Consider the following 15,003-nt stretch of genomic DNA (forward strand, 5'->3'; position numbering starts at 1 on the left):
AAGCTAGGATATGCATATAATTGGATAGAAAACACTCTAAAGTTTCTAAAACTGTTAAAATCATATCTGTGAGTATAACAGAATTGATATGGCAGGCAAAAACCAAAGGACAATCAATCCAGATTTATTTTGTTTGTTGAGCTCAACACTCATTGTAATTTCTTTCTATGAGAAAATCAATTGAATACCTCCCAGATTGCAGTTCCTAGGGCTTCCAGTAGATGTCAGCAGTCTTTAGAAAGCGTTTCAGGCTTGTTTTTTTTTTTTAATATGAGCTAGAATTTGTAGTGTTTGTAGCGTGTTCTGGTGAGAGCACTTCGTCATTTATCTCTGAATATACACTGCTCCAAAAAATAAAGGGAACACTAAAATAACACATCCTAGATCTGAATGAATGAAATATTTTCATTAAATACTTTTTTCTTTACATAGTTGAATGTGCTGACAACAAAATCACACAAAAAATGATCAATGGAAATTAAATGCATCAACCCATGGAGGTCTGGATTTGGAGTCACACTCAAAATTAAAGTGGAAAACCACACTACAGGCTGATCTAACTTTTGTCCTTTAAACAAGTCAAAATGAGGCTCATTAGTGTGTGTGGCCTCCACGTGCCTGTATGAACTCCCTACAACGCCTGTGCATGCTCCTGATGAGGTGGCGGATGGTCTCCTGAGGGATCTCCTCCCAGACCTGGACGAAAGCATCCGCCAACTCCTGGACAGTCTGTGGTGCAACGTGGCGTTGGTGGATGGAGCGAGACATGATGTCACAGATGTGCTCAATTGGATTCAGGTCTGGGGAACGGGCGGGCCAGTCCATTGCATCAATGCCTTCCTCTTGCAGGAACTGCTGACACACTCCAGCCACATGAGGTCTAGCATTGTCTTCCATTAGGAGGAACCCAGGGCTAACCGCACCAGCATATGGTCTCACAAGATGTCTCATCTCGGTACCTAATGTCAGTCAGGCTACCTCTGGCGAGCACATGGAGGGCTGTGCGGCCCCCAAAAAGAAATGCCACCCCACACCATGACTGACCCATCGCCAAACCGGTCATGCTGGATGATGTTGCAGGCAGCAGAACGTTCTCCACGGCGTCTCCAGACTCTGTCACATCTGTCACATGTGCTCAGTGGGAACCTGCTTTCATCTGTGAAGAGCACAGGGCGCCAGTGGCGAATTTGCCAACCTTGATGTTCTCTGGCAAATGCCAAACATCCTGCACGGCATTGGGCTGTAAGCACAACCCCCACCTGTGGACGTCGGGCCATCATACCACCCTCATGGAGTCTGTTTCTGACCGTTTGAGCAGACACATGCACATTTGTGGCCTGTTAGAGGGCATTTTGCAGGGCTCTGTCAGTGCTCCTCCTGCTCCTCCTTGCACAAATGCGGAGGTAGCGGTCCTGCTGCTGGGTTGTAGCCCTCCTACGGCCTCCTCCACGCCTCCTGATGTACTGGCCTGTCTCCTGGTAGCGCCTCCATGCTCTGGACACTACGCTGACAGACACAGCAAACCTTCTTGCCACAGCTCGCATTGATGTGCCATCCTGGATGAGCTGCACTACCTGAGCCACTTGTGTGGGTTGTAGACTCCTTCTCATGCTACCACTGGAGTGAAAGCACTGCCAGCATTCAAAAGTGACCAAAATATCAGCCAGGAAACATAGGAACTGAGAAGTGGTCTGTGGTCACCACCTGCAGAACCACTCCTTTATTGGGGGTGTCTTGCTAATTGCCTATAATTTCCACCTGTTGTCTATTCTATTTGCACAACAGCATGTGACATTTATTGTCAATCAGTGTTGCTTCCTAAGTGGACAGTTTGTTTTCACAGAAGTGTGATTGACTTAACATTGTGTTGTTTAAGTGTTCCCTTTATTTTTTTTAGCAGTGTACTATTCTCCATCTTAAATTTTATAATTTATTTACATATTAGGGTTCCTGAGGATTGATTAGAAACGTTGTTTGACTTTTTTGGATGAAGTTTATTGGTAACTTTTGGAATTCATTTGTCTGCATTTTGAATGAGGGAAACCGATGGACTACTGAATCAAGTGCGCCAACTAAACTGGACTTTTTTGGGATATAAAGAAGGACTTTATCGAACAAAAAGGACCATTTGTGATGTAACTGGGACCCTTTGGGATTCCAAACAGAGGAGGATCTTCAAACGTAAGTGATTTATTTTATCGCTATTTCTGACTTTCGTGACGCCTCTGCTTGCTTGGAAAATGTTTGTAATGCTTTTTTACGCAGGGCGCTGTCCTCAGATAATCGCATGGTGTGCTTTCACCGTAAAGCCTTTTTGAATTCTGACAAAGCGGCTAGATTAAAAAGTTAAGCTTTAAAACGATGTAAGACACTTGTATTTTCATGAATGTTTAATATTACAAATGTTTTATTTTGAATTCCGCGCTCTGAAATAACACCGGATGTTGTCGTGGTGGGGCGCGAGCGGCATGCCTATGTCAGGGAGGTTTTAATGGTGTTGTAAAGACAATGTTTTTCCCAGGAGTTTTTTAATGGGGATGATGTGATATATATAACAACTTTTTCTTCCTTGCTGCTGTACAGTAGAACACCTTGACTTCCTCCTTCTAACTGTTGCCACGACAACGCTAACATGCCGGTCATGTACACTATATCGTTGCTATAGTGACACAGCGCAAGAAAAATATCGAGTTGTGAGTGTTTTGTATGCGTGTAAGGTGTTTCGTATGTGGAAGAGTTCATGTGTGTGTAGTTGACTAAACACACATTTTAACTCCCGTCTCAATCTTCAGACCGTGGTTACGTCCAAAATGGCACCCTCGTCCCCTATGGCCAAAGAAAGTGTGCACTATAAAGGGAATACAAGAATTATGGGATAGGAGAAGAGACTTGAGTCCTATCTAAACATGGCCATGGCTTTCTGCGTTACGCCACAATGCATCGGTCTTAGTCGTCCTGGAAACCTTCTCCTATACGGCCTTCTCCTATAGGGCCTTCTCCTATAGGGCCTTCTCCTATAGGGCCTTCTCCTATAGGGCCTTCTCCTATACGGCCTTCTCCTATAGGGCCTTCTCCTATAGGGCCTTCTCCTATAGGGCCTTCTCCTATACGGCCTTCTCCTATAGGGCCTTCTCCTATAGGGCCTTCTCCTATAGGGCCTTCTCCTATAGGGCCTTCTCCTATACGGCCTTCTCCTATAGGGCCTTCTCCTATAGGGCCTTCACCTATACGGCCTTCTCCTATAGGGCCTTCTCCTATAGGGCCTTCTCCTATACGGCCTTCTCCTATAGGGCCTTTTCCTATAGGGCCTTCTCCTATAGGGCCTTCTCCTATAGGGCCTTCTCCTATAGGGCCTTCTCCTATAGGGCCTTCTCCTATACGGCCTTCTCCTATACGGCCTTCTCCTATACGGCCTTCTCCTATACGGCCTTCTCCTATACAGCCTTCAGACTGCCATATCTCGCCTATTTGTGTTCTCAGAGACAATGACAGAGTGTTTGCTTAATTAAACCTCAGACAATGAAGAAAGCCTCTTATGCAGAGCGACTTACAGTAGTGTGCATACGTTTGTTTACTTTTTTCATTCTAGTCCGCCCGTGGGAATCGAACCCACAACCCGGGCGTTGCAAGTGGCGTGCTCTACCAACTGAGGCACACAGGACACCACACACACAGGACACCACACACACACACACACACACACAGGACACCACACACACAGGACACCTCACACACACACACACACAAAGGATACACACTCACGAGAAATGTATGGGTTCTTGTTTTTTAAACACCTTAACTTGATTTAGCAATAAAAGGCGGGGTCAGCAAATGACTGTGACCTCATCCGCGTTTTGGACCAATCAAATCATGGCAGAGTGAGACACTCCGGAGTCAAACTAACGTCACCTTTCCAACCTGCATATTTTGTCAGCAGTTAAAAAGCTCCTCGTAATATTTTGATTTACATTTTAATCTTATTTGTTGTGTTCTGCTGCTAAACTGTATGCATATACTCACGCACGCACACGCACACGCACACACACACACACGCACACACACACACACACACACACACACACACACACACACACACACACACACACACACACACACACACACACACACACACACACACACACACACAGACATAGTCAATCAATCACTATTGCATGTCCCTCATTGTCCTTCATACCCACACAGTCTACTCCACTCAGTCACACACACACACACACACACACACACACACACACACACACACACACACACACACACACACACACACACACACACACACACACACACACACACACACACACACACACACACACACACACACACACACACACACACACACACACACACACACACACAGTGATTAATGCATGAAGTGCCTCTGTTCAACTCTACACCATCAGTGTGGATAAGGTAAAGAACCAAGTGAGTGTGTATTTACCCAGCAGCTCTCTCTCGTTCTCTCTCACTCACTCTCACTCTCTCTCTCTCTCAATTTGAATTCATAGGCTTTATTGGCATGGGAAACATTGCTAGTGAAGTAGATAATAAACAAAAGTGAAATAAACAATAAAAATGAACAGTAAACATTACACTCAAAAGTTCCAAAAGAATAAAGACAAAGTACAAAAGGAAAATAAATAAACATAAATACAGTGCCTTGCGAATCATGGCGTTTTTCCTATTTTGTTGCATTACAACTTGTCAGTTAAATTGATTTTTATTTTGGATTTCATGTAATGGACAAACACAAAATAATCTAAATTGGTGAAGTGGAATGAAAAAATTACTTGTTAAAATAAATATAAACTGAAAAGGGGTGCATTTGTAATCACCGCCTTTGTTAAGAAGCCCCTAAATAAGATCTGGTGCAACCAATTACCTTCAGAAGTCACATAATTAGTTAGATTGCACACAGGGGCACTTTATTTAAGTGTCACATGATCTGTCACACGATCTCAGTATATATACACCTGTTCTGAAAGAAAGTACAGATCAGGGTTGGGTTATAAACAAATATCCCAACATTTGAACATCCCACAGAGCACCGTTATATCCATTATTTAAAAATAAAAAGAATACGGCACCACAATAAACCTGCCAAGAGAGGGCCGCCCACCAAAACTCACGGACCAGGCAAGGAGGGCCGCCCACCAAAACTCACGGACCGGGCAAGGAGGGCCGCCCACCAAAACTCACGGACCAGGCAAGGAGGGACGCCCACCAAAACTCACGGACCGGGCAAGGAGGGCCGCCCACCAAAACTCACGGACCAGGCAAGGAGGGCCGCCCACCAAAACTCACGGACCGGGCAAGGAGGGCCGCCCACCAAAACTCACGGACCGGGCAAGGAGGGCCGCCCACCAAAACTCACGGACCGGGCAAGTAGGGCCGCCCACCAAAACTCAAAACTCACGGACCGGGCAAGGAGGGCCGCCCACCAAAACTCACGGACCAGGCAAGGAGGACAATCAGAGAGGCAACAAGGAGACCAAAGATAACCCTGAAGGAGCTGCAAAGCTCCACAGCAGAGATGGGAGTATCTGTCCATAGGACCACTTTAAGCCGTACACTCCACAGAGCTGGGCTTTACGGAAGAGTGGCCAGAAAAAAAGCCATTGCTTAAAGAAAAAATAAGCAAACACGGTTGGTGTTCGCCAAAAGGCATGTGGGGGACTCCCCAAACATATGGAAGAAGGTACTCTGGTCAGATGAGACAAAAATTGAGCTATGTCTGGCGCAAGCCCAACACCTCTCATCAATCAGAGAATACCATCCCCACAGTAAAGCATAGTGGTGGCAGCAGCTGTGGGGATGGTTTTCATCAGCAGGGAAACTGGTCAGAATTGAAGGAATGATGGATGGCGCTAAATACATGGAAATTCTTGAGGGAAACCTGTTTCAGTCTTCCAGAGATTTGAGTCTGGGACGGAGGTTCACCTTCCAGCAGACAATGACCTCTCTCTCCCCTCTCCCCTCTCTCTCTCTCTCCCCTCTCTCTCTCTCCCCTCTCATCCGGCATTCTATCTGAAAGGTATTTGAACACAATAAACCTGTAGCCAACCACAGGAATGGAGACGGAGTTTTGTGTCACACACACATCATTTATGGGCTCCAAATCAGCTGATCCTCGCCTTTGGACACCACACTGATAAAGAGTGATTAACGGCCGTTACATCTCGCTCTATTCCCTCCCATAGTAGATTAAACGCAGCTTGAATGATTCCACATGAAATCCAGACCCAACACTTCTGCTACAAGAATATTTATTTTTTTCATATTTTGAAAGAAAAGGAGTGAGGAAGAGGAGTAGTGGAGGGAAGTGAGGATGGGAGAAGCAAGGGAGTTACAGTGGGGCAAAAAAGTATTTAGTCAGCCACCAATTGTGCAAGTTCTCCCACTTAAAAAGATGAGGCCTGTAATTTTCATCATAGGTACACTTCAACTATGACAGCCAAAATGAGAGAAAAATTTTCAGAAAATCACAATGTAGGATTTGTAATGAATTTATTTGCAAATTATGGTGGAAAATAAATATTTGGTCACCTACAAACAAGCAAGATTTCTGGCTCTCACAGACCTGTAACTTCTTCTTTAAGAGGCTCCCCTGTCCTCCATTCGTTACCAGTATTAATGGCACCTGTTTGAACTTGTTATCAGTATAAAAGACACATGTCCACAACCTCAGACAGTCACACTCCAAACTCCACTATGGCCAAGACCAAAGAGCTAACAAAGGACACTAGAAACAAAATTGTAGACCTGCACCAGGCTGGGAAGACTGAATCTTCAATAGGTAAGCAGCTTGGTTTGAAGAAATCAACTGTGGGAGCAATTATTAGGAAATGGAAGACATACAAGACCACTGATATTCTCCCTCGATCTGGGGCTCCACGCAAGATCTCACCGCATGGGGTCAAAATGATCACAAGAACGGTAAGCAAAAATCCCAGAACCACACGGGGGGACCTAGTGAATGACCTGCAGAGAGCTGGGACCAAAGTAACAAAGCCTACCATCAGTAACAAATCAACAGTAACACACTACGCCGCCAGGGACTCGAATCCTGCAGTGCCAGACGTGTCCCCCTGCTTAAGCCAGTACATGTCCAGGCCTGTCTGAAGTTTGCTAGAGAGCATTTGGATGATCCAGAAGAAGATTGGGAGAATGCCATATGGTCAGATTAAACCAAAATATAACTTTTTGGTAAAAACTCAACTCGTCGTGTTTGGAGGACAAAGAATGCTGAGTTGCATCCAAAGAACACATTTACATTTACATTTAAGTCATTTAACACCATACCTACTGTGAAGCATGGGGGTGGAAACATCATGCTTTGGGGCTGTTTTTCTGCAAAGGGACCAGGACGACTGAACCGTGTAAAGGAAAGAATGAATGGGGCCATGTATCATGAGATTTTGAGTGAAAACCTCCTTCCATCAGCAAGGGCATTGAAGATGAAACATGGCTCGGTCTTTCAGCATGACAATGATCCCAAACACACTGCCCGGGCAACGAAGGAGTGGCTTCGTAAGAAGCATTTCAAGGTCCTGGAGTGGCCTAGCCAGTCTCCAGATCTCAACCCCATAGAAAATCTTTGGAGGGAGTTGAAAGTCCGTGTTGCCCAGCAACAGCCCCAAAACATCACTGCTCTAGAGGAGAACTGCATGGAGGAATGGGCCAAAATACCAGCAACAGTGTGTGAAAACCTTGTGAAGACTAACAGAAACATTTACAGAGACATTTGACCTCTGTCATTACCAACAAATGGTATATAACAAAGTATTGAGATAAGTCTTTGGTCAATAAAAAAACGTTTATTTTCCAATATAATTTGTAATATAATATAACTTTTATTATTGACCAAATACTTATTTTCCACCATAATTTGCAAATAAATTCATAAAAAATCCTACAATGTGATTTTCTGGATTTTTTTCTCATTTTGTCTGTCATAGTTGAAGTGTACCTATGATGAAAATTACAGGCCTCTCTCATCTTTTTAAGTGGGAGAACTTGCACAGTTGGTGGCTGACTAAATACTTTTCCGCCCCACTGTAAATAGGTTGTTTTGCTAGGAAACACACGCACACCCACCAACACACACACACACACACACACACACACACACACACACACACACACACACACACACACACACACACACACACACACACACACACACACACACACACACACACACACACACACACACACACACACACACACCCCTCCACCATGGCTGCCACATGGGACTTGCAGAGGCATATGGCGTCGTTTAGGCTTGGCAAACTTTACTGGCATGTTTAAGACGACTCAATATATTAGGGTTCAGGATCGTGAGGGGAGGAGGGGAGGAGTGGGGAGGAAATGGGGGTGGATGAGGGGAGAGGGGAGGGCAGGAGGGGGGAGGAGAGGGGGAGGAGAGGGAGAAATAAAATAGATGGATGGCTGTTATTTAGAGCTTGGCAGTAAAGCTGTCTTGGAATGAACAGATTTCAGTCTAATGAGCAAGATGGAGAGGTGTTAAAGTCCGCAGACAGTCACAGCACTTCCTCTAAATGAAAGGAGCATGTACGCACACACGTGAATACACAACACCACAACCATACCGGCTCATATGAGAGAGAGAGAGAGAGAGAGAGACAGAGGGAGAAGGGGGAGAGAGGGGGGGAGAGAGGGGGAGAGAGGGGGAGAGCGAGAGAGGGGGGAGGGGGGGAGAGAGAGGGAGAGGGGGAGAGAGAGTGGGAGGGAGAGAGAGGGAGAACGAGTGAGAGAGGGGGATAGAGAGGGAGAGCGAGTGAGAGGGGGATAGAGAGGGAGAGAGAGAGAGAGAGGGGGAGAGAGGGAGAGGGGAGAGAGAGAGAGAGAGGGGGAGAGAGGGAGAGGGGAGAGAGAGAGAGAGAGGGGGAGAGAGAGGGAGAGGGAGAGAGAGAGAGAGAGGGAGAGGGAGAGGGGGAGAGAGAGGGAGAGAGAGAGGGGGAGAGAGAGGGAGGGAGAGGGGGAGAGAGGGGGAGAGAGAGGGAGAGGGGGAGGGGGAGAGGGGGAGAGAGAGAGAGAGAGAGGGAGAGAGAGGGAGAGGGGGAGAGGGGGAGAGGGGGAGAGAGAGAGACAGAGGGGGAGAGAGAGGGAGACAGAGGGGGAGAGAGAGAGAGAGACAGAGGGGGAGAGAGAGAGAGAGAGACAGAGGGGAGAGAGAGAGAGAGAGAGAGAGAGAGAGAGAGAGAGAGAGAGAGAGAGAGAGAGAGAGAGAGAGAGAGAGAGAGAGAGAGAGAGAGAGAGAGAGAAGGTGAGATGTACTGTGATAGCGAGGGGTTGTTGTGTCGTATGTATCAGTGAAGTTTTACCTGCATACAATTCAGGACCATAGACAGCTCCCACCATTGGGTTCAGCTTCCAGCCTACAGAAAACACACAAGGGAGTGGTAGACTAATGTTAGATTAGCATCCCATGCACAAAGACTGAAGATATTTTAGCATATATTTACTTATACCAGCAATTTACTTACACTAAGGTCTGGAATTAAATAAAAATGTAAAAACTATGTTCCAGCGTTAGATGATACTTCATTAACCGCAACTTAAATTTAAAAAATGCACAGTTCATGATGATGGGATAGGAGGAGAGACATGATGATAGGATAGGAGATGTGACATCAGGATGGGTGGGATAGGAGGAGAGACTGTATGGTGGGATAGGAGGAGAGACTGTATGATGGGATAGGAGGAGAGACGTGAAGATTGGAAGGAGGAGAGACATGATTATGGGATAGGAGGAGAGACATGATGATGGGATCAAAGGAGAGACATGATGATGGGACAGGAGGAGAGACATGATGATGGGATAGAAGGAGAGGAGAGACATGATGATTGGACAGGAGGAGAGGAGAGACATGATGATTGGACAGGAGGAGAGGAGAGACATGATGATTGGACAGGAGGAGAGACATGATGATGGGACAGGAGGAGAGACATGATGATTGGATAAGAGGAGAGACATGATGATGGGACAGGAGGAGAGACATGATGATGGGATAGGAGGAGAGACATGATGATGGGACAGGAGGAGAGACATGATGATGGGACAGGAGGAGAGACATGATGATGGGATAAGAGGAGAGACATGATGATGGGACAGGAGGAGAGACATGATGATGGGATAGGAGGAGAGGAGAGACATGATGATTGGACAGGAGGAGAGGAGAGACATGATGATGGGACGGGAGGAGAGACATGATGATTGGACAGGAGGAGAGACATGATGATGGGACAGGAGGAGAGGAGAGACATGATGATGGGATGGGAGGAGAGACATGATGATGGGACAGGAGGAGAGACATGATGATTGGACTGGAGGAGAGACATGATGATGGGACAGGAGGAGAGGAGAGACATGATGATTGGACAGGAGGAAAGACATGATGATGGGACAGGAGGAGAGGAGAGACATGATGATGGGACGGGAGGAGAGGAGAGACATGATGATTGGACAGGAGGAGAGGAGAGACATTATGATTGGACAGGAGGAGAGATGATGATTGGACAGGAGGAGAGGAGAGACATGATGATTGGACAGGAGGAGAGGAGAGACATGATGATTGGACAGGAGGAGAGGAGAGACATGATGATTGGACAGGAGGAGCGGAGAGACAAGATGATTGGACAGGAGGAGAGACATGATGATTGGAAGGAGGAGAGACATGATGATTGGACAGGAGGAGAGGAGAGACATGATGATGGGACAGGAGGAGAGACATGATTATGGGATAGGAGGAGAGACATGATGATGGGACAGGAGGAGAGACATGATGATGGGATAGGAGGAGAGACATGATGATGGGACAGGAGGAGAGACATGATGATGGGATAGGAGGAGAGGAGAGACATGATTATGGGATAGGAGGAGAGACATGATGATGGGACAGGAGGAGAGACATGATTATGGGATAGGAGGAGAGACATGATGATGGGATAGGAGGAGAGACATGATGATGGGACAGGAGGAGAGACATGATGATTGGACTGGAGGAGAGGAGAGACATGATGATTGGACTGGAGGAGAGACATGATGATGAGATAGGAGGAGAGGAGAGACATGATGATTGGACAGGAGGAGAGGGGAGACATGATGATGGGATAGGAGGAGAGACGTGATGATGGGACAGGAGGAGAGACATGGTGATGGGATAGGAGGAGAGACATGATGATGGGACAGGAGGAGAGGTATGATGATGGGATAGGAGGAGAGACATGATTATGGGATAGGAGGAGAGACATGATGATGGGATAGGAGGAGAGACATGATGGTGGGACAGGAGGAGAGACATGATGATGGGATAGGAGGAGAGACGTGATGATGGGATAGGAAGAGAGACATGATGATGGGATAGGAGGAGAGACATGATGATGGGACAGGAGGAGAGACGTGATGATGGGATAGGAAGAGAGACATGATGATGGGATAGGAGGAGAGACATGATGATGGGACAGGAGGAGAGGAGAGACATGATGATGGGATTGGAGGAGAGACATGATGATGGGATAGGAGGAGAGACATGATGATGGGATTGGAGGAGAGACGTGATGATGGGATAGGAGGAGAGACATGATGATGGGATAGGAGGAGAGACATGATGATGGGATCAAAGGAGAGACATGATGATGGGATCAAAGGAGAGACGTGATGATGGGATAGGAGGAGAGACATGATGATGGGATAGGAGGAGAGACATGATGATGGGATCAAAGGAGAGACATGATGATGGGATCGGAGGAGAGACATGATGATGGGATTGGAGGAGAGACATGATGATGGGATCAAAGGATAGACATGATGATGGGATCAAAGGATAGACATGATGATGGGATATGAGGAGAGACATGATTATGGGATAGGAGGAGAGGAGAGACATGATTATGGGATAGGAAGAGAGACATGATGATGGGATAGGAGGAGAGACATGATGATGGGACAGGAGGAGAGACATGATGATGGGACAGGAGGAGAGACATGATGATGGGACAGGAGGAGAGGAGAGACATGATGATGGGACAGGAGGAGAGGAGAGACATGATGATGGGATAGGAGGAGAGACATGATGATGGGACAGGAGGAGAGACATGATGATTGGATAGGAGGAGAGGAGAGACATGATGATGGGATAGGAGGAGAGGAGAGACATGATGATGGGATAGGAGGAGAGGAGAGACATGATGATGGGACAGGAGGAGAAACAGTATTATGGGATAGGAGGAGAGACATTATTATGGGATAGGAGGATAGACATTATTATGGGATAGGAGGAGAGACGTTATTATGGGATAGGAGGAGAGACAGTGTTATGGGATAGGAGGAGAGACATGACGATGAGATAGGAGGAGAGACATTATTATGGAATAGGAGGAGAGACATGATGATTGGACTGGAGGAGATTAATAATAAGTTGTGTGGTGGTGTGGTGGTGTGGTGGTGTGGTGGTGTGGTAGTTTGATGGTGTGGTGGTTTGGTAGTGTGGTGGTGTGGTGGTGTGGTAGTGTGGTGGTGTGGTAGTTTGATGGTGTGGTGGTTTGGTAGTGTGGTGGTGTGGTAGTGTGGTGGTGTGGTGGTGTGGTGGTGTGGTAGTTTGATGGTGTGGTGGTTTGGTAGTGTGGTGGTGTGGTAGTGTGGTGGTGTGGTAGTGTGGTGGTGTGGTGGTTTGGTAGTGTGGTGGTGTGGTGGTGTGGTAGTTTGATGGTGTGGTGGTTTGGTAGTGTGGTGGTGTGGTGGTGTGGTAGTGTGGTGGTGTGGTGGTTTGGTAGTGTGGTGGTGTGGTAGTGTGGTGGTGTGGTAGTGTGGTGGTGTGGTGGTGTGGTAGTTTGATGGTGTGGTGGTTTGGTAGTGTGGTGGTGTGGTGGTGTGGTAGTTTGATGGTGTGGTGGTGTGGTAGTGTGGTAGTGTGGTAGTGTGGTAGTGTGGTAGTGTGGTAGTGTGGTGGTGTGGTGGTGTGGTGGTGTGGTAGTGTGGTGGTGTGGTAGTGTGGTGGTGTGGTAGTGTGGTAGTGTGGTAGTGTGGTGGTGTGGTGGTGTGGTAGTTTGATGGTGTGGTGGTTTGGTAGTGTGGTGGTGTGGTAGTGTGGTGGTGTGGTAGTGTGGTGGTGTGGTGGTGTGGTGGTGTGGTGGTTTGGTGGTGTGGTGGTGTGGTAGTGTGGTGGTGTGGTGGTGTGGTAGTGTGGTGGTGTGGTGGTGTGGTAGTGTGGTAGTGTGGTGGTGTGGTAGTGTGGTGGTGTGGTGGTGTGGTAGTTTGATGGTGTGGTGGTTTGGTAGTGTGGTGGTGTGGTGGTGTGGTAGTTTGATGGTGTGGTGGTTTGGTAGTGTGGTGGTGTGGTGGTGTGGTAGTGTGGTGGTGTGGTGGTGTGGTAGTTTGATGGTGTGGTGGTTTGGTAGTGTGGTGGTGTGGTAGTGTGGTGGTGTGGTGGTGTGGTGGTGTGGTAGTGTGGTGGTGTGGTAGTGTGGTAGTGTGGTGGTGTGGTAGTGTGGTGGTGTGGTAGTGTGGTGGTGTGGTAGTGTGGTGGTGTGGTAGTGTGGTGGTGTGGTGGTGTGGTAGTGTGGTGGTGTGGTGGTAGTGTGGTGGTGTGGTGGTGTGGTGGTGTGGTGGTGTGGTTCAGTGACAGAAGGGGAGTCAGGTCTCATTCTCTCTGTCTGCACTGCTCTAACCCTACTCTGATGGAGGGATGGAGGAAGGAAGAGAGGAGTGTTGACATGTCTGGCCAATTCATTACTGGCCTCTTCTCTCTCTCCATTTATCTCTCTTTCTCTTCTCCCTCTCTCTCCATTTTTCTCTCTCTCTTCTCCCTCTCCACATGTGTCCCTCTCTCTTTTCTCTTCTCTCTCTCTCTGGATGTATCTCTCTCTTCCATCAACATGAATGTGTGTCAGAGAGAGAGAGACAGAGACAAACCCTGAAGCCCTCTCAGATTGAGCCCTTGGCTTTTTATTTCCTCCATCCACTCATCCATTCACTCTCCTCTCCACTAAATTCACTTTCCTCCCCCTTCCCCTCCCCCTTCCCCTCCCCCCTCTCCTTCCGTCCATCCTCTCAACACTTTCTCCATCTCCTCCCTTCGCTCCTTATGTCCGAACCAATTCTCCTTTCCATCTTTACACTTATTATGTTAAGAGATCATCCCTGTACAGACTACAAAAAACAGCAACTTCTCTATATAGGGCCAAATAAGGGTTCCTTTTAGGGGGCTATAAGGAACCTTTTTTTGAAGGTTCTATAAAGAACCATGCTCATACGGTTCTAAATATAAGCTTTATGGCACGAGAAAATACCTTTCATAATGATTCTTTAAAGAACCATTAATAAAACATGGAACGGTTCCTCAATCAAAGGTTATTTGTAGATGCTTTGAAAGAACCATAGAGTTTAAAAATGTTATTTTTATTGTGGTGAGAAATATTGTTTTGTTAAAATCGCAAAAAAGGTGTTATTATTGTGTTAACTGACAAGGTGAATCAGGTGTGTTAGCCCTGTCATGGCTGAGAGAAATAAGAAGCACTGATTTAAATCAGCCATTCTCAATTAAACACAAGGACATGTACAAGTCTCTCACAAGACACGTCCTTGGCTGTAGTAGATTAGATGAACTGGAAGGAGACTCATGGTTACACCAAAAATAGCTGTGCGTAAAACCACTCCCTAAAATATTATAATGAGCCGCCACCGAACATATTTGAATTATCACTAAAAGAAGAAAAACTATTTTTTTGTAAGCTGTTAAAGAACCGTTGCAGTTTTCAAAGTTTGATGGCCTTTATGGTTCCACATGAAATCATTCCCATTCCCGAAGAACCCTTGAGGAACACTCGTTTCTTATGTTGTTTCATCTCCTAACCATGGGAAAGCCAACACTCAAGCAATGATTTCAAATGAATAACGTACTGTGGAATTCAAATCAAATCAAAATAAAATACCAAAACCAAGCAAATAACCTGAAAAATAACCTG

The 15,003-nt window shown here is 46.6% G+C and overlaps 1 protein-coding gene across 1 annotated transcript in view; it reads right to left on the reverse strand.

The window, feature by feature from the left end:
* LOC124039375 (RNA binding protein fox-1 homolog 3-like) overlaps nucleotides 1-15,003 on the reverse strand; it is a 128,896-nt gene that overhangs the window by 38,888 nt on the left and 75,005 nt on the right. Inside the window, exon 6 of the mRNA XM_046355338.1 lies at nucleotides 9,363-9,416. Within this exon, the coding sequence (XP_046211294.1) occupies nucleotides 9,363-9,416 (54 nt within the window). The remainder of the gene's footprint in view (nucleotides 1-9,362; nucleotides 9,417-15,003) is intronic.

Source organism: Oncorhynchus gorbuscha, linkage group LG07 (assembly GCF_021184085.1).
Source record: "Oncorhynchus gorbuscha isolate QuinsamMale2020 ecotype Even-year linkage group LG07, OgorEven_v1.0, whole genome shotgun sequence".
NCBI lineage: Eukaryota > Metazoa > Chordata > Actinopteri > Salmoniformes > Salmonidae > Oncorhynchus > Oncorhynchus gorbuscha.